The 24,917-nt window shown below is 41.3% G+C and overlaps 1 protein-coding gene across 2 annotated transcripts; it reads right to left on the reverse strand.

Annotated features, from left to right (window-relative positions):
- Positions 1–2,566: 2,566 nt before the first annotated feature.
- LOC124263641 (histone acetyltransferase KAT7-like) lies at positions 2,567–24,600 on the reverse strand. Of its 2 annotated transcripts, none has more exons than XM_046698291.1 (13): positions 24,471–24,600; positions 21,401–21,506; positions 20,640–20,912; positions 20,012–20,094; positions 18,160–18,246; positions 12,791–12,997; positions 6,666–6,863; positions 6,188–6,277; positions 5,677–5,817; positions 5,202–5,295; positions 4,293–4,439; positions 3,564–3,670; positions 2,567–3,234 (listed from the first exon to the last, which is right to left on the reverse strand). In XM_046698291.1, exons 1-13 carry the CDS (start codon positions 24,483–24,485, stop codon positions 3,118–3,120), a joined length of 1,665 nt encoding a protein of 554 aa, XP_046554247.1. In that variant the 5' UTR covers positions 24,486–24,600; the 3' UTR covers positions 2,567–3,117. The 2 variants fall into 2 exon arrangements, with proteins under 2 accessions (XP_046554247.1, XP_046554246.1); XM_046698290.1 differs by having other exon boundaries at positions 20,640–20,927.
- Positions 24,601–24,917: the final 317 nt, after the last annotated feature.

Genomic DNA, 24,917 nt, shown 5'->3' on the forward strand with positions numbered 1-24,917 from the left:
TACAGCAGGGATACTGTGGAATGCGGTGTTGTCGGTGCTGACAAGATCACAAGACCGCCTCCGTGAAGTAGCAGAGAAGGAGAGCGGAAGGTCGTTGGTTCGATCCCCCTGTCGCGTCATATGAAAGACGTTATACTGTTGTACTTGTTGGTACCCTGGCTGGTGTTCGGCATAGGAATACAACATGGAGTGGTAGGTAGGTATGTTAAGAACCCACATGGTATCCCATTGGTCTGGCAGTATTCAACCGGCATTAATCGGTACCAGCACGCACACGCACACGCACATGCACACTCACACGCTGTACAATTCCAAGAATCTTTAACAGAATGCAAACGTATTTCACCTCACTACCACAATAAATACAACAAAAGACGGGTATTTTATTTAGGTGTTTAATTACTTGTTCAGTTCAAATGTAACAGATACCTGTTACTGTATACACCCACGTGTAAGTATGTACAGACTGCCAGATATATTTGATTGTTTGATCCACCGTTTGTTGTAGAGACCTACAAGAGAGCTATAGCAAGACCTACCCCTACGTCTATCAGTGGATGCAGTTCACACACGCAGTATAGAACCCTTTTTAAAAATCTGTACAAATATACATAATTTATCATAAAATTCATTCTCAAAAGTTACTCACATATAACTTAACATCAACAATATAAATGGTAAAACCAATAAAATAACGGGACAGTCTGAGAACAAACTTTTAAAGATATACACAGAGCACCGCGGACGTTGTAATCAGTTTTACTGTACTCTTGTCCCTTCTTTCTGGTAACCATGGTAACTGCTGTAGTGGAATATATGTCACCCGTAATACTGGCAATCTGTAGCATCTCTTCAGTCTCCATCTTTACCCATAGACTTGCTGGCCCCATCAGCGGCTGTTGAACATGCTAAGATGGCATTACCGTTAGGCCCAGGCCCACCCCATTTTCCTGATGAAGCTGAACGTTAGTAATGCCCCTGTGACAGGTCGAGCTGTGTCCTGTTCATGGTTGTTGGAAGGAGGTTAAAGCGGTGGTCATTAAGGTTTCAAACACATGCCTCTTTTAATATTCCAAACGTGAAGATCCTATGTTCAAAGATAAAAGCTTCAAAGATATACATCTCACCTTAAAGCTCAGATAAAAGCTTCAAAGATGTAGACCTCACCTTAAAGCTGAACTCACGATCCAATGAAGATCTCGCTTTCAAGGACAAATATCTCACTTTAAAGGATGAAGGTCTCACCTTCAAAGTTTAGGACCTCATGACAAAATATTTTCTTATTCAGCAAAGAAACTATCTAAAAGGAATGCACACTTTAGGAAAGGATCATTATTCTTGATCAAGTTAAGATTGTACCAAAAGTAGTTTCTTCTAACTTTAATTGAAATTTCTCTTCTCTTCAGCTCACTGTGAAGTGCATGCAGGTGAGAAATACATTAATGTCTTTGGAAGGCCTGTTAACTTTAAAAAGAAAAGCTGTCATAATTCTTAATTCCAACAGGAATGATAATTCTGATGGGCAGCTTGGTAACTTATTAACATCGTGACCTGTTTACCCCCTTAGTTTCATAACTGCCTGAAGAAGGTACATGTATATGAAAATCAATTCCATTGTAATGTGCAGATTGTGAGGAAACATTTCTGTACACCTTTAATAAAAAAGTATTGCAAACCATATGAGTTTGGAGTCTGCACAGCTGTGACACAAATATTTGATTACATCAGATTCAGATACCATTTCCTTCTGTTGGACATGTTTTTCAGATCTCTAAATTTCATTCAATAGTTTGAATTTTCTTTTTTAAATTACACTGTGTACCATGTGTCTGTGGGTTACCAACCAACAACCTACAGAATGCTTTGATCCCAATGTTACAGCCAGCTACACTCCATTGTAGTCTAGTTCCAACTGAGCAGGTCAAACGTTCATCAACCAGCTAATGTTCTGCTTGCCTTTTATGGTCAAATTTTCCTTCAGAACACCTTGACAACAGTACGTAACCATCTTTACTTGTCTTGTTCCTTGTGGGTAGATCACTCCCTGTCCAACCTGACAATCTTCTGTACCTTCAACACAACTGTCTGGTCCCATGTAGGTTACTTTGTGAAAACAGAATCACAGAAACAGTTCTCTCTTCCAGGGTTACAGAATCATTCTCACTAACCATCTCCTGCACCACACAGGGGAGTGCCTCACATGACAAGCACAACTCCTACCACACAATGGACAAAGCTTTGTCTTTGAAAGCTAGACGTATCTTATAAGAGCGTAACAGGCGAGTCTTACCATTCCTGCCTTCCTAGTTCCTCAAACGAGTTTTTGATTGGTCTTCATAAGCTGAAATACTTCATACCACTTACTGAGTTCCAGGATTTTTCGCATAAGTCTGTGAAGTGTTCTGGGCAACCACCAATACCTTACATTACTTATTGCATTCCAGGCTGGTGCTTGCATTCCCAGGATACCAAACCTTGTGGTATGGGCTTGCTCTCACAACAGGACACACCTCATACCTCAGTTCTAGGTTGGTTCTTGCAAGACTGATCTGCCTTGTATACCAAAGTGGCATGAGATTGCTCTTACAAACCAGAAATACCTCACAATCATCATGGTTTCTTATGCAAGATACAAATACCTTCTATTCATAGTATGAAAGGTAAGTTCTTGCGAACATCACATGACACCAGGGGTACAGGATTCTGCTGTTTAACTAGTATCTCTCACACAGTGAAGGGGTAGAAGGTAGTCCTCAGTGACATCAATACATAACAGTTTCAAGATCCACGACATGTTCCTGGGAGATGAATATCAGGCAAGTACTTCCTCAATGTTTTGTTCACCATTCTGACACCAGAACACTTGCCCTGGACAGTGTACAGTCAGCCTCTACAGATGCCGGTTTTCCACACATTTGGGTCTGATCCCTTGAGTTTCTAACATGACACGGAGTGTTCACATTTATTTCCATCCCTCCCTCCAAATGTTACAGACTCAAAAATCTCTACTTCACACCAAGTTTTGAGGACACAGAGAGTTGATGGTACATGTGGACCCTTACACTCCTGGTGCCCACTAGAACCGGAGGTATCCATGAAACTCGACATGGGGGATGATCATAAAGCTGTATTTGTGCGTTTTGATGGGGGTGTCCATTTAAGACATCCTGAATCAATGGCCTTGTGGTCAGGTGGACGTTTCGCTTTCTTTTCCAAATAATCATCAATCAGATCCTGGGAAAAGAAACGATTTACAACTGTCAGTAATATGACAAGCAAAATGAAATACAAAAATACGAGTGGATTGAATCTCAGTTTGATTTGTTTGTTTCACAATCTAGTGATCAACAGCATCAGCATCGATCTACGCAATTGGGATACAATGACATGTGCAACCAAGTCAACAAGTCTGACCACCCAATCCCTGTAGTCGCCTCTTTTGGCAAGCATGGGTTACTGAAGACCAATATCCGCATTACAATGGAAATATTGTCCAGTATGCTTAATGGGTCATTGAAAATCTGTTACAGATGGTGTGAAGATGTGATGAAGATCTGACTCACCTGACGTTTGAGTACCAAGTGTTTTCCCTTCCAGTATTTGAGCATTCCCAATGCTTGTAACGTGCTGACAATGTCATTAGCATTGATTGCTGTTTCCTGGCTCACATCTGGAAAAATAACAAGTCACATATGTGTCACAGATTTCTTATAAATATGCCACATGGTGCAGCATCAGAAATTAGGAGAATCATGATTCATTGACATATCACCAATATATACCAAAGCACAATGCCAACCTACATACTTATCAAGTCACAGGTGGCAGTAGAGGTGAGAATGTGATTAACAGTTAAAGAACATGTAGCCTATGCATATGTAACACAAATTGAATGTTTTTATGATACTTGACTATTAAGACAAATAAAAAGTGCAAGATTGTTTTTGGGTAGCTTTTACCCACACCCACATATGCCTGAAGTCAGCCAGTGGTTTATCCTAAGCTTGCGTAATAAAAAATAATCATTAGTCAACATGGGCATTAAATACTTCGTTCCAGATGCAACTGAACTGAACTCCAAGCTGAAAGTTGAAAATGGGATGGTTTCTGACCACTCATATGATCAGCGTAACCGCTTGATAATGGTACTGATTATAAAGCTATTGTAATTTCAACACTACTTCCCAAAAATGGTCCAACAACTATATAGGTCAGAATGTCTCACAAAATGGCTTCAAATAAATATAATCATACTATCTGTGTCTGAGATAGCATTTAAGAAGGTGTGTTACCTTTAATGCAGATCTCGCTCCCACTGTATTTGTGCAGGTAACCCAGGAGGACCTCCTTCCAGTAGCTGCGGTACGTGATGAGACCCAGGTCCGACAGGGGGCGCCCCGGTGACCCGATCTTCTGTTCCACCTTGCTGAGTAGGTAGCCTAATGGGGGCAGAGAAATACAGATTGGACGAGGACTACTTAAAATGTGGAAATTGTGGCAGTAGAGATTGTTGAACGTTAATCTGCAATGATTGTCACATCTCCAGGGATCACATTTTGTTAACCCCATGCAAAGATACAAGTCAGGCTCCATAGGCACCGATTCTCCCTCTTTTTCTGCTATATATATACACAACTTGCAATGAAATGTCACAAAACATCTTGCCCAAACGAATCTAACTGATATTTTAGTTCCTGTTCATCATTGATGCCACTTAATGAGAAATATTTCTACATTTAACACAAACATAGGTATTGTGCTGACAAACAAAGAGCCTCAGGATGAATTCATGATAGTGAGTGAGTGAGTGAGTTTAGTTTTACGCCGCACTCAGCAATATCCCAGCTATATGGCGGCGGTCTGTAAATAATCGAGTCTGGAACAGACAATCCAGTGATCAACAGCATGAGCATCGATCTGCGTAATTGGGAACCGATGACATGTGTCAACCAAGTCAGCGAAACTGACCACCCGATCCCGTTAGTCGCCTCTTACGACAAGCATAGTCACCTTTTATGGCAAGCATGGGTTGCTGAAGACCTATTCTACCCCGGATCTTCACGGGTCGAATTCATGATAGCCAGATTCTGGCACAACTAGGGGAAGTAACTCAGCAGATGCCCTAGATATCCTGAGCCTACACTGCACCTACACACCAACAGACAGAGGTTCTGATGGAAGTGATTCTGGGAGGTACTCACTGAAGTCTATCAACATCTTGCCGTAACCCTGGCGCATGTACTGAGGTAATGTCAAAATGCAGGACACATTGTAATTCAAGAATGAGTTCTTCTCCTGCAAAACAAAACAAAAAAGTTATGAATACAGACAATTTGACGTACGTAATTGATGTGGAAAATGAGTGCTGTTATACAAGACCTTCAGCTCTACCACAAGATGGCCAATTAGGGAACTTAACTAAATTAATTAACAGTAGATTCTAGAGTTGTTGTCCACTGATTAAAGAATGTGTGTGATGCAAGATGATTGTTAGAAAATTCTGTAAAGCAATAAGGTACTGAAGTTGAAAATGATACACTGGGTGTCGATATCATGATGGAATTTTGTGATGTTTATTTGTATGCAAGCAACTTAAAATTATTTGAGTAATAGTGTTTATTTTGCACTTTTACATAAATGTGCAGCTCGTCTAGGGCTGTACGTAGAGGTACCAACCTTCGAGAAGTAGCCGACTATGTGACAGCCTCCCTGGTCATTTTCGGTCATCACATAGAAGAGGAAGGGCTCGACATCGAAGTAGAGTGTCTTGTGATCTAGAAACAACTTGGCCAGCAAGCACAGATTCTGGCAGTACACCTGCAAACAGGGATGTGATTGTATGTAGTCTTCCCAACACAAACGTGACGCCGATATCGGTAACAATTTCTAAATTGGAATGAAAATAAAAGAATTGCCATGGAGTGTTATTGTAGTATTTACTACAACTGTGGCCCTGCAGACACTTGTACCTTACATTTCAGGTGAACCTGAACATAAGTTAAGTCAGCTATCACAACAAATATGGGGTACTGGGGACCTAGGCAGCTCTTAAAACAAATATGTTGTAGTGCAGATTAACTCCAGGTCGCCACACAGAGAAATACTGGGATCCTTGGCAAAAACAAAAGATGAAACAGTTAAAGAAGCAGTATGAGGTAAATAAGAATCAGTTAAGATTGTTTCTCACCTTGTTCTTCTTGCCGTCTACTTCAAACACTGATATAGAACCCTTTCTGTAGATCTCATCTCCAGGCGGATGACGCCAGACACATTTGGCCTGAAGAGAAACATACATAGAAATAAACTCATGGTCACTACAAATAAATCATCAGGTTATTCTGGTTTAAAAAATTGTGGGGATGAAGGAGTAAGAATATTCTCCAAAACATTGTGTTCCTCATAATGAAGAAGCAGAGATCCATAATTTTCAATAATTATTTTCAGTTCTCATCTAAAGTTTACATAAAATTTTGTAACCTTACACGAGCATGTGTGTTCTCTTCACCAGCGACGATATGATATTGACCGACAAAAGATCAAATCCAAATATTACTCTAACAGCAAGCACAGTTTTCGAAAACATTCTAACACTGACAGCTCACATCGTGATTATCACAGTTCTACAAGAGACTGAACAAGTGATACAATAATACAGAACAACCTACCAGATGCCTTCGTAGAATGGTGGCTGTTCTCATATATTTCAGACAGAATTCACAAAGGTAGATTTTCGGTAAGCGGGCATATTCATCTGGATACGGTGACGAATACCACGTGGTCAGTTCCCACCGTCCAATCTCTAACTTTTTTATTCTGTACTCTTGCTGCTCGCTCCTCTGATAGTGCTGCGTTAATTCATGCTCCTGGAAGAAACGACAAATCATTCAGTTTACTCTTGGCTAAATACAGAATTGCATATAAAATCAGGGCTACAGAACAAAATGGGAGCTCAGCATGTGATGACACTTCATCTTCTTGGGGCTTTTTTCTTGATACTGTAAACGTAGTATATCAGACAGCAGGATTATTACCATTTTGAGCAAAACATTTTAGAAAGAAAAATTTATACACCTTGAATAAACCATAACACATCAAGTTTGAAGATAGAAATCCTGGGAATCTTAAAATGATGACTGATAGTAGCATAAACAATCATACTTAACTGTCGCTGTAATGGATTTCCCAAAACATAATTAAATAATGAGCCAAATCCCATCACAATTAGGGAAAACAGCAATGTGTGTTGTGGCCGCCATGGAAATTGGTCACATGACAGATGGTTTGATACAAAACAGATTACCATGAAAGCGACTTCGGAAAGAAATAATACAGCAGTATTTTATTTATTCATTTAGATACAAACGTTATATCATCATGAAGCGAATAGTCACTTAACACTCAATCATCTCATTCACAACAACCCGGCTTGTTTGAAATCACAAAAGCTTCATATACAGTATAAGTTAATTAATCCAGATCGTCAGAATGAACATAAGACTGATGTGTTTTTCATCTCTTCCGGGAGTAAACGGGTTAGTATATCGCACAGATAGGGGACAAATGACAGGTTAAGTTCACTGCTATTGTCAGCTGGCAGTCCGGCAATTACTGATTGCGCGAATAATTGAAATCGATGTAGTCTAAACTGTCAATTCCGCGAAAATTGCACCACGCGAAAATAAGTACGTTTACAGTAGTTTTGATCACTAACACAGACATTAGACAGCAGATTATACAATTTTGAGCATAAAAATGTCAGAAAGAAAATCAGTTACATTTTTCTTCTAAAACTCATGAAATCAGAAAACATGCCTGTGGTGGTAGAAGCTGACAAGTATCAACTCATTAATGTCTCAGAAAACCACCCAGTGGTACATGATACAATCATATATACTTTTCAGTATGTACAAAACACAACAAAACATCATACTGATACTGATATTGGAAATTTTAATATAAATTGTATATTTATATACTTATCCTATCTCACGGTATGCACTTGTCTCTCTTGATTCGACACTGAGTGGAACGATGTAAACTTTTTTCCCTAGACCTCTCTTGTTCATATGCCCAAGCACTCCATGCTACCCTCATTATAAGACAGCTTCCTAGCTCTCATGCAAAGCATGCGGCATACACCACATGACTATCTCCGAATCATCATTGTCAATCTTGGAGCCACTGGATAATATCCATCTTGGAGAATCTGCATAGCAGGGAGGATGGGCGGGAATCCGTTGTGTGAGATAGGATAAGTATATGAATATACAATTAATATTAAAAGTCCAAATTTTTAAACTGATCCTATCTCATGGTATGCACTTATCCCACGGTCGGACGGCGGGACGCAGATACCCTGTGTCTTGACAGTGCAAACAGCAAGAACTGTGCAGACTGATGACAACCGTAGATAGCGATGCACAAGGGAGGCCTGTTACGACTAGCGCAACTCCTATGCTTGTGCTGAGTTCTCTTGAACTCCTTGGCTTACTAAGCACAACGTCTCCCAGGGAGATGGGTGCTCCCGTAGCGATGTGGTGTTCGGCCGCAACCTCTGAAGAAGGACGCAGCTCAGCGAGAAAGGATGTCACTTCGCCACGATTTTCAAGGTCATAACACCTCGTTTGCATCGAAAACCTCTGCATCGCGTATTCTGATGCCTTGGTATGGAAGCCAAGTGAAGTAGTTCTTAAACCCATAACTTGAGAACAATGATTGAGATCCTGTTCAACTTTGTTCCGTATGTAGAAAGAAGCAGTAACGCGCAAGTGGAACTGTCCCTCATGAGGATTGGCGGCAGCAACCCTGCAAAGTGGAGGCTCACAGGATCGTGCCACGCATTCAGAAAGCCAATGTGGCTCAGGAAACCTCAGCTCTGGAAGCGAACAACAAGGGTATGAAGAGGCGCTTTCGTAGCCATCGACGAGCCTTGGAGGCAGCAATGTAAAGGTGTAGAGCCCTAACAGGGCAGAGTGTCAAATCTTCAGTGTCATCAGGCCCAAAGATGGACAACAGGGGAATGGTAAACATCCAGTCCGGTTGCCCTGGCAGTTGGTTTTTCACGATGAAGTCCCAGTGGAGACCCAGGAAAAAAACTTACCATGCTTCTTCCGCTCGAACCGCACGCGATTAACAACAAGCGTGTGAACCTCAGATATACGAGCAGCAGTAGCCATGCTACCAGGAAGAAGAATGTCACTTCACTCGAAGTCCCTGTCTTCTAAAGGTTTGTAGTCTGTAGAATCACATGACGAAGGACAACGGACAATTCCCAGGCCGGAAGTCTGAACTTCCTGGACTGGTCGGTCAGTTGTAGAAGTGAACAAAACCCGTGTTAGTAGCCAAACCGAGTTGATAGCAGCCAGTTAGGTAGCTAACGTAGTACCCTAGAGTTCCCTAGTAGCACGGAGATGTTGCAGGAACGCAGAAACGACCTGAGTAGAGGCAGATTGGGAGATAGATTTCCCTAATGTTACAACAGCCTTCAAACCTTTTCCACTATCGTTGTAGAAAGAACGGGTCGAATTACGATGAACTTAATTGATAGCTGTGGCTACTTGACGAGGGTAGCCTTGGCTATGAGTAATTGGTGGAGATGCGCCAAGGTGTAGATTAAGGTTCTGAGGGGTCCAGAGGCGTAGTTCCGGGTGAGGGTGAAACAGCAGGTTGCCCCAGTTGGGAAGCAGTACTGGGTTTGGCTCTGCCAGGCTTCTTAGGTCAACAAACCAACTTCTCGCTGGTCAGGAAGTGCTCGACCAAAAGCAGTAGAATCTTGCTGGGGATCAACAGCTTCTGTATTACGCATGAACACCAGAAATGGGCTTCACACATTGTACGCATGTGGGGATTCGAACCCGGGTCTTCGGCGTGACAGTTTCGGGAAGATGAATCAGTTCCTTGGGATTGTTGGGCTGAAGGTACAGGCACAAAAAGTGCTGTAACGGCCGAGGCTGAACTCGGTATGTTAGGGCTTGATCTGACGTCAGAAAGCCTAGTAGCTCCTGCCACTGAGATAGCACTGGAGCAACACATCGCTAGATCTTCATCCACCTGTCTTGAAGGGCGAACATCATCCCATGACTGGTGTTAAACAATGTATCGATGAAGTGTGGTCCCTGGATTGATGTTACCCTAACTGCCGGAGCAGGATGGTGGTGAACTGCAGTTGGCGAAGAAGTACGAATGAATCCTGTTGTGCCTGGATGCAATCTATGTAGCTTCGAAGGTGAAGTAGCGCCTAAAGTTGACCTCTGTAAGTGAAGGCTAGTGCTGAGGTAAGGAGACCTAGCAACTCTTGTCATTGCTGTAGGGATATCTGTCCTGAGATAGAAACGTTTAAATAGTCAAGCTACCATGGCAGCACTGACCGAGTGCTGAATGTAGTAGAGTCGGCGTATAGAGATTGTCAGTCAATCTACAGACACGTTCACACTGTGCACGGAGTGATGAAGGTCGTAAAATCGGTGATCTCAGGAACGTTGGTTTGCCAAATGAAGTATTGGTCCGCCAGATGGAGTGATAAAGTTAGTAGATTTGACGCATGGAGATCATTGATCTACCAAAACATTCGTAAAGTTGCTGTAATGACTAAGGTAAAAAAGCCTGGCGATGCCACTGAAGGTTTCCAGATGAAGGCAGTAAATAGGTGCCTGGGGACCATGTGAGCAGAACTGCTGTGACCTCTGTACTGAGGGCTGGGGCTAACTTTGAAAGCCGAGTAACTCTCAGTGAACTGTCTCTCTCGGATGGCTGACGAATCCCAACATAATCACTCTTACCGGGAATGGCACTGTTCATCGTCACTGGCAATAAAAGGCTGGGAATGTTATCCGCTTGTAGTTGCTAGACAGATCTGTCGGTGTACTTCATAGTGACTCTTAATATAATAATTCTCCCGTAAACAAGGGTTGTCCGCCATTTGCAAATGGTACCCACAATGCAACAGTGACAAAAATCCGGGAAGTACACAGATGATCCGGAGAAGGGTGTTCCTTTGAATACCGCTTGGAAGAAAACTGTATGGGCGAAAGTCGGTTCATCACATGCCGTTTCAGTGAAGTCTTCCATTTCGGCGAATGTTGATCCGACGAAGTTCGATTAGGTGAAGTCTGTTTAGAAGACGATCGATCCGGAGAATGCCAAAGCAGTTCGGCGAAAGCTGTTCCGTAGAGAGCCGGTCTAATTCTGGGGAAGGTGGACAGTCCGGCGAAAGTCAAGATGGAGGGGAGCGGACAGGCGAAGCGTGTTTCGTCGAACTTTGATTCGATCTGGCAGGCTTCGGCGAAGCAGATCAAGGTAGCTGGACACAAGAAACCACTTCTTTTCGCCGAATGGGAAGGAGACAGCAAAGTAACCACTGACAGGCGTTGAGGCGAGGTAGACTGGTTCCTCTCACTTCTGGATGAACGACGAGAGCTAGAACAGCTTCTGCGCTCTGCGCAGTCCGGTGTAGAGATCAGCTGATTCTTGTCCGAAACAGATAAGCCAGGTTGCCGAGATAATTGGTCCGGTGAACGAGAGACAGAGAGCGTAGTTCGAAGGTCCCGCTGTGTAGGAACATCCTGTGGGGTGATAGATAAGTAAGAATCTGACGACGCTCTCATGAAAAACCTCTTCATTCGAGGGAGGGGAATGTGACTGACGAGCAAACAAAGTAGGACGCTTAAACACTGTATTGCACCGCAAACATTTCTTCCTCTTTTTTGTCTTCCATGTTGTAGACAAGTGTTGAAAACGTTGAGCAAAGCAAACGCATCCACACTCATGTGCGACAAGAAAGAGAATGATGATTCGGCGATAGTCCGGTGGGCAGCTAGTGGTGCATGCCGCATACTTTGCATGAGAGCTAGGAAGCTGTCTTATAATGAGGGTAGCATGGAGTGCTTGGGCGGATGGACAAGAGAGGCCTTGGGAAAAAGTTTACATCATTCCACTCAGTGTCGAATCAAGAGAGAGAAGTGCATACCGTGAGATAGGATAAGTTTAAAAATTATATGGACAGACAATGTAGAAGTGCAGACCAGATAACCCAGTGGAGCCCTCATGTAATGGTAATTGTGTTCTGATTAATTGAAATAATCGAAGATTGTCGCAGTGGCCAAACGACCAAGCAATCGTTCACATTTTCTCATAATCGAACATAAACGATTTTGGAACTACTGTGTTAGTCTTTGAAATACTTGATAATGGAACGTATCCTAGAAGTTGTCAGGGCCTGAAAACGTGTTTATTTCACTTCACTATCTGAAAATATTTCTCTAAGACTCCAGGAAGTTTATGTTCATGATATATCAGTCATCACTTTAAAGTAGCAAGTTGCATCATGTTATACATATCTGCAATAACAACCTGGATAGGAAAATCTGAAAAATGACGCTAACCAATTTTTTTTCGATGATTGTTCGTTGGTAATGAAGCAATCATCAATTGTGAGATTTCAACCAATTCCCAACACTAGTAATGGGACACTTTTACAGACCTTTAGAAATTTTCAGCATACAATAAAAAACGTTAAGATGTACAATTTTCGATCTGCAAGGAATAAGAGGCAGGACTGAATACCAGTTTTGGGATGGGGTGGGGGTGGGGGTAGGGGGAGGTTTAATTCACAAGTAAAATCTGTGCTGCAGAACATATCCATTATCCCACTCTCTGCAACCCATGCTGCTTAGTCTATCGGATTTATGGCTTAGATCTCAACATCTTTCAAAGCACCCAGATTAGATTAGATCTCAGTTGAGACCGTGGGTGTTGTATCTCAGTTACTGACACTCTCATTGTGACTACTCACCATTTTTTCACAGGCTTTAGCTTGTGCCTCTTTGAATAACTTAAGATCATACTCTGAAGCCAGTCCATTGAGAAGAGGTTGCCGAGTTGTGTTGTACTTCTCTCGATGCTTCCGATGTTTGTCTTTCTCCTCATCTAACAAATCTGCATGCTTCTTTCTTAAACTTCGTATTCGATCACTCTTGGCCTTTTGTTCTTCTGTTTGTACCTGCATTCAAAACATGAACAACGGATACAGACACCAGCCAAGAGAAACTGCCACTTGTCTATTAAACCATCCTTCATTATCCAATATATCTCAGTCTGTAAAGATACATCCTGGACCCCTTCATCACTAAAGCTGTTTCAGAGTGAGTGAGTGAGTTAGTTTACTTTTACGCAATTCAGCAATATTCCAGCTTTATGGCGGCAATTTGTAAATAATCAAACCTGGACCAGACAATCCAGTGATCAAGAACATGAGCATCAATCTACACAGCTGGAATACGATGATATGTGTCAACCAAGTAAGCGAGCCTGATCAAGCAATCCCATTAGTCAACTCATGCGACAAGCACTGTTTCAGAAAAGATATCACTATCTCCGTTATTACAAGCTTTGAACATGTGGAGGTCTGGGTAAGAATAGGTCTTCAGTACCCAATGGTTTGTAAAAGGCAACCATAAGGATTAGGTTTGAGAACCACTGGTGTGGCTGATGAATGCCATTGTATCCTAATTACATAGCTTGATGCTCATGATGTCAGTGGATAGATCTTATTTACAGACCACAGTCACACAGATTGAATATTACTGAGCGGGGATTTAAACAACCAACAAACTTAGCACAGAATTCCTCTTTCTCAAGAGTATTAAATCTAGTCAAAAAAGACACTCTTGAACGACAGTTTGCTGTAGATCTACCATGTATATTTCTGCCTCATGTGATCCTAAATTGACTGTTATAGCTGGGAAAGATGCAGTCCTGAGTATTAAGACAGGAATGTAAGTCTGTAAACTACAGAATGTACCAGATGTACTTCTGACAGCACATAATAGTCAAGTAGATTGATGGTGATAGTCTACAACTAATGACTTTGGTTGATCCAATGATTTATCGACCTTGCACAGGTGATATTCACCAAAATATCAATAAATCACTATATCAACCGAAACTTAAGTCAGTTACTGTTGTTTTATGTGATACAATACTGAGATGGCCATGATTTTAATATCTGACTTGATCTGCACCTATCAACCTTCTCGCCGGCCATTGTTTGGAAAGGGAAGCAACTCTGAATAAATATCGTCACAGGAACAAACTGATGCCCACCCTGTGCAGTTGCAATTTACAAGCAGGATCAGGTGAGGTGAGGTGAAATTGGGTTTTACATCGTGTTTGAGAATATTTCGCTCATATGACGATGTGTGCATGCGTGTGTATGTGTATGTGCGGCTGCTTGTACTAGCCCAGACTGAAGCTGGTTTTATAGTGCTAGCCCACTGAGATACCATACCGCAGTGAAGCATGAGTACCCCACTCAGACACATTATACTGACTCCGAGCCGACCAGTCCTTGTTGTACCTATTAATGCCGAACGCCAGGCAGGGACCAACAAGTACCATATTTTAACGTCTTTTGGTATGACGCGGTCGGGGATCGAACCCGCGACCTTCCGCTCTCCGGGCGGACGCTCTAACCACTACACCACGGAGGCGGTTAGCAGGATCAGGAGTTTACGTTATGGGCTTACCACACAGTTTAGCCAAGTGGGGTCAGCAGATTGTTATAGTAACCTCATGTGAGGTCATCAAGTGGCTATTCAACCATTTAGATGAAAGGAAATTTAGATGTGATACAGTTTAGCCAAGTGGTGTATGGTATTATTCAATTTGGAAAAAAATAATTGTTTTGGGGATTAAATGACTAAATGTGAGTTATGTCTCTAAAAAAAAATTAGGCGTGTCGAAAAGGCACCGAGAACATCTTTTATCCGTGCCATTTCAATATTTACCGTACCATGGCACACTAATATATGGGGTATTTCGAACCCTGAGGACGATTCTCAGATCTAACCTATGGTTTTAGCAGTCTGGACCTTGTGCAAAAACTGATCTCAGTCCTTCATCCATAGTAAGACAACTGCTAAATCAATGAGAACTTATGCACATGTGAACATTTCTTATTAATGCAAATTTGGAAATTTTAACTGTAAATTGTATATTTATATACTTATCCTATCTCACATAGTGTACTCTCTCTTTCTTGCTTTGACAGCTGAGTGGAAACGAGCTGTAATAAAGTTTTTGGCATCTCTTGTACCATTCACCCAAAACTCTCCCTATTCTCCCACTCATGGACAATCCAAGCCTCTGTGGAGCATGCAGCATGCCTAAAGCAGGCAAGCTGCATGCCCCTGATTGATCACGTGACTCCTCTGTATGATCATTCCTTTCTTGGATTGTAATCAGCATAATGGGGAGGTCGGGCAGAAATCCATCATGTGAGACAGGGACAGTATATAAATATACAATATATAGTTAAAATTTCCAAATTTTTAAACTTTATCTCCTAATTTTAAGGTGCAGATCCTATCTCAAGTTTGAGGCTAATCATGTAGTCTCCGGCTTCACCAGAAGGTTGACTGATACCATTCAGAAGTGAGGGAGCAGCTGTAGGTACACGCTGGGGATTGCCCCGTGTACATGTAGGTAGGCGTCCTGACGTTTGAGGCTGATCATGTAGTCTCCCGGCTTCACAATGGTTCTCAGAAGGTTGACTGATACCATTCAGAAGTGAAGGAGCGGCTGTAGGTACTGAACGTTGGGGACAAGAAGGATCACTGAGTAGAAGCCAAGGGGTTCTATTGACTGTTTTTCTAACAACGTATCTGAGTCACCGGATAGGTTCACCAAACCGGATTGAACGTCAGAGGAGGTGACCAAGGAGCAGGAGCTGATAACCCAGGGTGAAAGTCTTCAACACAAACGGGTCTTGCAGGATGTTCCAGTTCAGAGCATAGTGACCCATTCTTCTGCCGACAAGAGAGTCCGAGATAATATCCGAGAGTCACTGCTTGCTCGCCCCGGCCCACAACCTGGGTTGGGCTTGGAGGAGCGCTTGGCTGAGGAGGATCGGGTAGGCTTTCTACCTCAGGCCCAAAAGGAGCCACTACGACAAATGGAGTCCCGAAGATCCGCGTTGTTAGGCACATAAGAGGCCAGACGAGAGATTGAGAGATTGCTTGAGAGATTCTTGAAGTTGCATTTTTTGTAGATTCAGAAGCTACAAGGAAACTTAAAAGTGGTTCTTTCTGTGAACTTTAGACGCGACTTCTTAGATGTGAGAGTTGAACAAATAACCTCGGATGGGGAAAAGGTCAACTCGAAAATCAGTCCTCCCAAGCAGTGTGATGAAGGGGGCTGACCTGCGGATGGCTTAAATATATCCAAGGAAGTGAGTAATGAAGTCTGAAAATGTTCAGTTATCAAGGTCATGGCACCTCTCATATAAGTGTGGTCGTTGGAATTAGCATGTTCTACGGAGGCCATAACAGTGTCAACAGCCGACATGATAAGCTTGATCGCCGGGAGAGTGTGTCGAATAGTAGGATCCATGTGAGTTAGATGTGGGAATGGTTCCATGCAAAGAGTATCCTGGGTTGGGCTTGGAGGAGCTTTCCACCTCGGCCCGAATAGTAGGATCTATGTGAGTTAGATGGGGGAATGGTTGCATGCAAAGAGTATCGATTGCCTCATCTACAGCTGGGGAGTTAACCAGCTTCAAGAAGATGTGTACATGTGCTGCCGAGATGGAAAATCTGGGCGACACAATGCCATCGCAGACCCGCTTCAGGTTCTTGAAAGCCTCGTCGAGATAAGAAGCCAGCTGAGTGATACACATCCGTGGGGGCAGGGTAATGGATGCCAAGTCACTATCCCTCATGGCAAGTGAGTGGAGTAAATCATTAGCCAACTTGCTCCTGGGTAATTTTAGATGATCAACAATCCATGCGAGGATATGAGACAAATCAACAAAATCCACACTACCGTCAGGTGTGGACAGATCCGCCAAATGAGACGGTGAAGGAAAGGCGGAGTGATGAATAGGAGCCAAAGTTGTAGGATAAACCTGGGGAGACAGCTGAAGTACAGTAGGTTTGAACTGATGAGCTGGGCAAAATGAAGACTGTTGCATCTGCTTCCAGACAGATGAGAACGCTTGAAATATCTTGCGACGGATCCCAGGAGACAGGCAATATGGAGTGAACAGGATCGTACACCAAAGCTGCAAAGGCATCATCAGAGAGGGTCTTGCATGAAGTACAACATTTATCCCAGCTGCACAATCCAATACAGTCAATGCAAGACGTGTGAATGAATATCCGCAGAAGAGAAAATCTTCCTGCATACGGTGCAATACTTCCTTTTCTAGATGAAGAATCTTCTTTCCCCATAATGGGATATAAGTTGATCTCTAGTTTACAGCACGTCAGCACAGCTGTGTGACAAGAAATTGAATGATCATACAGAGGAGTCACGTGACCACTCAGGGGGCATGTTGCTTGCTCCACAGAGGCTGGGATTGTCCATCAGTGGGAGCAGAGGGGAGAATTTGGGTGAATGGTACAAGAGAGGCCAAAAACTTTATTACAGCTCGTTTCCACTTAGCTGTCGAAGCAAGAAAGACAGAGATAGGATAAGTTTAAAGATTTATGAAGACTTATACTACATTCATAAATCACTGCCATGGTAATTACTGGTGGTCCGATTAATTGAAATAATCAAAGATTGGTCGCAGTGACTAAACGACCAAGCAATCTATTGTGTTTTCGCATAGTCGAACACAAACAATTTTGGAACACTTGTTTGCATTAACAATATTTTGCACAAGGTTAGTTTTGTCTGTGTCATTAAATTTACATTTCATAAGCACTACAAGCTTGTTCCAAGTCATGATTGAATTTATCTTAAAAGACTCAAGGAAATTTATGTTCGTAACATACTAGTAATCCATTAAAGATGAGGAATTTGCAAATGCATTTTGTGCAAATTTGCAAAAACATCAAAAAAGTTTTTGTGCATTAACAAACATAACAGGACATTTTTATAAATAACGCTATCCAATTATTTTCGATGATTGATCAGTTGTAATGAACCAATCATCAATTATGTGATTTTAACCAATTCCCAACACTAATGGTAATGTTCATTTATTGTGACTGTCATCAATAACATTTACAATGTGAAGACAGAAAATTCAATTTAACACTTAATGGATCAACATAGTTCATATTTGGCATGAAGCCGACCCATCGCAAGCCTACACATGTAATTTTGTCAAAACAATGAGAAGAACTAATCTTATTATAAATCAATATATCAGGCTACCTGTCTCCTCAAATCTCGTCTGTCGTTTAATACAGCAACTATTTTCTTCCTTTCTTCGGAACTCTTTTGTCGGTCATCATATCGCCGCTGTTGAAGAGCACAGACATTGCCATGTAAGGTTACAAAATCTTAAATTAATTTCAGATGAGAACTGAAAATGATCAACCATGACCTAGCAATTGAGGACATTGCCATGACAACCAAAGAAACTAAGCTCTGTTTACTGAGCGGGAATGAGAGGGGTTTGAGACAGAATTGAGCCTTAGTTTCAAAGTGGGAGGACACCCATGAGTACAGTTTGTAATGACAGAAAAAGATGAACTTGAGTTTTGAAGCTGTAGATCCTGTCAGTCAGTCCACAGTGAGTTGTGGTGCCTTAAGCCAGTGAACATCATAATTAACAAGTTAATATTCCAGTCACATCAGCAATAAATCAGTCATGTTATGTACAACTGCAGGTGAGTCACATGTAGGTATATGGGTAAGCACTTGAGTGTGTACATGGTAAGAGTGGGGAAATGTGGACAATGCAGAGTTACATGAGAAGACATGTAAGGTGGTATTTGGGTGGGTACATAAGTGAGTATGTGGGTTTGTCAGCAGGTAAGATGTGTCTCTATGATATATAGATAGATATTCTTTATTTTCTCCATAACATGAAGATTACATTTGTATGATAAACAACAGTACAGTAAAGGTTCTAACGATTAGTACTTATATTATACAGTAATATTCAATTGTGAAAGAACTGGAGGTATTTATGAACATTGCCGGAGTATGCTCTCCCAACTGCGAACAGAGAGACTAATCATTACCATCAGTTCTGACCAAACATTATAATCCAGTACATCTTTACAGTGGTCAGGTATACCTCCGAGGAGGAATGACAGGAATACATCATCGTCTTCCATCCACATTTTAACAAAAATGTCTATGTCAACAATATCACAGATTCTTTCAAATGGAGAATTCCTTTCACTAATTTATACTGGCATGACATAAAAACATGTTTCATAATGTCATGAGCAACTGTTCTGCATAGACATTCCTTTGATTCTATTGGAGTTGCACCAAGCCTTATAATTCTCGCAATGTCAGTGAAGTTCTGAGGTCGTTCTAAAGCGAGTATCCATAGTCTATGTTCTCATCCTGATCTTATTGTTAGATATCTGGAGAGAGACAACCTTGTTTGTAGTACATTTACCAACCGCATTTGATCATATGTAGTTACCTTATCTTTGACTAGTTGCGACCAAGCATTTTTCTTCATAAACTTAGAATCACAAATGTAGTTACGGATTTCACTAAGCAGATTGTATTTGGAAACAAGCCGTAACAGGTTAAAACAGGTGATTTCATATCAAACTTAATCTTGTATATCAGTGATTCTTTACAGTGGTATTGGCCAAGGTGGGATAAAACATTTGTTTAAAGCTGTATCTTGTGTTGGCATTACAGAGTTTACCAAGGAGTAAGAGGCTTTGTTCATCTATATATCCTTGTAGGGATGTCTCTGTGTTTGTGCAGTTGGTGGTCGAGTGAGCAGTCTGTGAATGGACATGTAAGTGGGTACGTAAGCGATTACATGGGTATGTGACATGGCATGTAAGAAAGTAAACTGGGTATGTGATTTAATACATAAGTGAGAATGTGTATCGAGGGCATGTGTGTCTGTGAGCAGGTAGACACGTCTGTGTTTGTGTAGGGTCTGGTTTATCCAGCAACAGTTCAGATATGTGAACGGACATGTTAGTATGTAAGTGAGTATGTTGGTATGCGAGATGGTGGGTCAGTAATTAGGCATGTGAGTAGGTATGCATGGTGCATGTGTTGGTGCAGTCACTGACCATACCTTGCATTCCTCAGCTGTAGTATTGTGATACAAGGGGCAAGCGGTCAGTGTCCGGTGGGTTGCATTACGACCACTCAGATGACCTGAAACATATACACATCCAGGAATCTAATTCCTTCCTCATGTGAAACAGGCATCAGAAGATTCTCTCACCCCGATTTTTCAGATCTCTGAGCAAAATACAATCCTAAATCCACACTAAGCATATATCTATTGTGAAAGTACACCCAAGTGTTCAATGTCTTAACCCCATCTTGTTCACAGATCATTCCGATCTTCAGTGCATAAACTTTGATATAGTGCAACGCTGGATTTATTAAACACATTCTTTACTGTTAGCAGCTGAGCGCTTTCAAATAACCAAATATTGAGTCAGGAAAGGACAGAACACAAAAACAATTACAAAGACTGGCAGCTTAAAATGGTAAAAATGTTGATGACTAGCAGACTAGCAAGTACTATTTCATAAATTTATTTCATGTATCTGTATGTCTACTTATTGCTTATCAAAACTGGCACAGCTATAAGCTTTAAATTGTAATTCTCGTCACTGCTTCAAACAAGCATTACAGTACTGGGGACCTGTTTCAACCCCGTAAAATATGGTAGTGTATCATATCATAACAACCTTTGGAATCACAGCCAGGCAAGGGACACCGTGACGACGTCTCGTCATAGTTTGTTTGAGGTGTTGCTCGTTTCTCAGTCACTGCCCACAGAGGGAAGTCAGATGGTATATCGCAGTCTTTCTTATTGTTTGTGTGACTGTGGTCTGTGAGAACTCGCGGATGCTTTCCTCGACTCCTCTTCTCTGGGGGGCCTTTTCCGGACTGGTCAGGTTCTGACTCGGACCCAGACACCCGCGGCTCTCGTTTCCTCTTGAAGGCTGGCCGCTGGACAACTGCAACACCAGGCTCTACTTACAGAAATACTGAACATTAAAACAATATCTGGAAAAACAGAACCCTTCATCAGAGGTCATAAATACACATACATAGTGTTCAAAGTCATGGGGGGCTGGGTTATGAACATTTGCTGTTATTGAAGGGAATCTGTGGACATTGTAAATCTTTAACTGTTTAACAAGGGACCTTAACTTCATATCCGAACACTGCAACTGATAAGGATGCAAGATATATACATTCAGTTATTCAGAATTTTGGTGACATTTTATCATGATTTAACATAAGGACTACAGAAGGATTGTGAAATCACCCAAGTTTTTAATCTGAAAAATTGTGCTACTTTTTAATTTGAGAAATGATGTTTGTTTCCAATCAATAAATCATAATAGTTTTCAATGTGAAGACTTGTAAATTCTCAGAAATACAAACATTTGCAACAAAGTTCCCCTAAATATTGGAGATGTGAAGACGTAGTGGATCTCACCTGTAGATCGCCGCGTGACGCGGACTGGCATGAGGTCATCATCACTGTCGTCCTGGGTCCCTGCTGACATGTCACTCTCCTCCGACACCGACTCAACGTGTGACCGCTGAAACAAGATAACAAGTCAGTCTGTGGGTTTAATGCTGCAGTATAACTTTATGCCACTTTTACCAATATTCCAGCAATACCACACTGGGAACACCAGATATGGGCTTCACTGATTGTAACTATGTGGGACATGAAACCTGACACCTGTTATATAACAAGTGAAGGCCTTAACCACTAGGCTACCACAATGTCCCTATTCAAGGAATGTAGGGCTGTGAATAATCCATTCTGGGCCACACACAAAGCGAGGGATGGTACTAGTACAGCTGAAAGAAATCACTGAATTTGTAAGTTCCCTGAGTGCAGCAACACTGCCATGTTTACAGGATGTTGGAATGATCTATCTATGGATACCAATTTAAGAGATGTCAGAAGGCAATTTGGGAAAACCTGCCATATTTGTTTGTAAAATTGGACTAAGTTCTTATTTTGTTTCTCAGAAGTATTTCAACACTGCATTCAATGTAATAAATTAACACTACTGACTGACTGAGTTTTCGCCGCTTTTAGCAATATTCCAGCAACATCACGGCGGGGACACCAGAAATGGGCTTCACACATTGTACCCATGTGGGGATTCGAACCCGGGTCTTCGGCGTGACGAGTCAACGCTTTAACCACTAGGCTACCCCACCGCCCCAAATTAACACTAAGGATCAAAACATTTTCATCTTTATAGGTCCTGATATCAGTGAAATCAAGTCACTTCTACAAAACATAACATTTGGTGTAACTTCTAGCTTTAACTGACTTATGCTTTGGATACAGTAAAGAAGATTGGTCTCTAAACATGTCTGGATAACTACATATATCTGTTACCCAGATTTGAAGTATTCAAATCATTCTGAAACTGGTCTGTGCATCCTACTTGCTCCCTTACTATTGAAACAATCAGAAAACAATCCACTGACAACACAAAAACAGCAGCCATACACCCATCTATACACTGCAGCCTCCATAAAAGGAATGCCTGCATGAGAATACTAAACAAACCTGAAACACACACCGGATGACATGACACACTAAATGTGAGTTAGTGTAGTTTTATGCCGCTTTTAGCAATATTCCAGCAATTTCACGGCGGGGGACACCAGAAATGGACTTCACACATTGTATCCATGAGGGGAATCGAACCCGGGCCTTCGACGTGACTAGAGAACTCTTTAACCACTAGGCTACCCCACCGCCCCCATATACTAAATGTTTATACAGAGCATCTTCAGTGAAACACTGTAGTGTCAAACTCTGATGTGTCAAACTTTTGTCTCGCAATAAAAGCTTGGTCCCTGCATATTCACTATTTATTTAAACAACATTTTGTGGATGTTCCAAACCTCCGGTTACTAGAAGTATTGTGTGTGCCTTTAACTTGGACACAATGGTGTTTGACTTCATTATGATGTTCAAACCAGGATAAGGAATCAGTTACCGGTAATCTCATAAATCACAAAATATTGACATTTCACAGCACTTTACCGTGACCAGCTCAGAGACCCAGGGTCTGAGGAAATGACAATACAAATTCCAATATTAGAATATAAAGAAAAAAGGCCATACTTGCATTGTTAAAATACAACCTTAAACCATCTCTAAGAAAATATTAAACAGGGGAATATTCTTTTCGATTATTGTATTTCAAGTGAATGAAGACCTGTTGATTGATCAGAGCGTCAGTTATTCAGTGAGTGACATATATAATGGAAAACTTGAAATTGAACAGCATTTGAAACGTACATTAACAGGTCCTGGGTGTCTTCTGATATAGGTCAGGTGAAATGTGTTTCACATCAAGCTCGCTCACGGTTACTGCACTAATATAGCAAAGTGTGATGTTTGTATTAGTCTGGACTTGCTGGTTTTAGCATGCTAGCCCACTGAGATACCATCCCGTAGTTTAACATGTATATTGCAGATAAACACAGCATACTGATCACCAGCTGATCAGTCTTTGATAGCACTTCAGTCAACAAGTACCAACATTTAACATCTTTTGGCTTAATTCGAATGCTGCTAAGCATTGGTTTTGGACAACAAAAGACACTTATTTCAAAATAACTGTTCCTGACAGAGTACCACCATAATATTTTATGTTTACACTTTTACTCTCTTGCAATCAACACAACATAAATACATATTTTGTACATAATGTGATTCGTGAAAATGTGTAGTTAATCAGAATGAAAAGTTATGCCTCGAATGCTGAAATATTTGACTTAACTAAATGAGCAGGAAGTGTTTCAACTACTTGTCGCCACTGATTGTTTGAATATCATAAACATATACATTTACTACTAAACCTTAATACTGTGTTACCATGGTAACAATATAGGTACAAGTAGTAGGTACACAAAATGCACAAAGACAATGCTACAGTTTGACCATTAAAACAAACAAATCAGTGGAATACAGACTACAAGTCTATATAGGCACTCCTCTACCACTAAACATACTGGCTATTCTATCACTTAAGTCTGTTATTCATCAAGCTGACACCAAGGATTTTAATTCACCATAGACAAACTATCAGTCCATATTTCAGGCAACGGAGCCCATATCTAAATATATAACATGTCAATTGACAGAACAGACTGGTCAGTAGAGGTTAAAACAACACTAGTCCTGAACAAATCGTTGTTTACAACTGTTTGTTGTGATTTGAAATGGATCATGATTACTCACACTCAACCTCTATTAATGGGTCACAACAAGCTATCGACATTAGAAATACGGATTCACGTGCAGGCAACATACTACAGGATGCCTTAGAATTTCAGAAATTGCTTTACAGCTTTTCGCCACCAAGCAGGAACTTGTTTCTACGATTTTCTTCGCCGTTTAAAATCCCTAGTCGCCATTTCATTGATCAGAAATATTTGCTGATGGCGCGTAATGGCGATCTGTCGTGTTTCATGACGATCTGACAGATTATGTATGAGATAAAGATAGTGATGTGGGTGTTTACCGTTCGACGAGGCATTTTTCTGTGAAATTATGAAGTTTTTAAACACTTGTGGCAGGTTTCCAAGAAAATTTCGTAGGCATTAGCCGCCGGTCGCGGTAAAATTTGAACTTCCGGTTGCATTTAATCTGTACTTCCGCTTTTTACGCGCTCCTGGTGGAGACTATGTGAAACTAGAGTTATGTCCCTTTACTATAGGGTCGTCATATTGGAATGTGATGAAACCGGTGTGGTTTCACATGAACGCTAATTAGTTGTCAAGAATATTGATATTTGTTCCTCAACGTTATGATTTTATACATTTAGTTATCATTTTGTACTATGATATCACACAGACTTATTTCTTTCCATTTGAGTTCGTGCATTAAGCCCTCTGGCTACACATATTGCGATCACTGGATTTCATTTTCAACGAAGCAGGTTATTTAACCAATATTAACCAGTCGCAGA

Source organism: Haliotis rubra, unplaced genomic scaffold, assembly GCF_003918875.1.
Source record: "Haliotis rubra isolate DU_JTF1 unplaced genomic scaffold, ASM391887v1 Scf891, whole genome shotgun sequence".
Classification (NCBI taxonomy): domain Eukaryota; kingdom Metazoa; phylum Mollusca; class Gastropoda; order Lepetellida; family Haliotidae; genus Haliotis; species Haliotis rubra.

Bases quoted from the DNA above. Each gene is read 5' to 3' on its own strand.
- LOC124263641 (XM_046698290.1), bottom strand. The intron at 20,095-20,639 runs GTTGTTATGATA...TATATGTTTCAG, and splicing joins GCCTGGCTGTGATTCCAAAG to GTCATCTGAGTGGTCGTAAT. The intron at 5,296-5,676 runs GTTGGTACCTCT...TTTGTTTTGCAG, and splicing joins TAGTCGGCTACTTCTCGAAG to GAGAAGAACTCATTCTTGAA.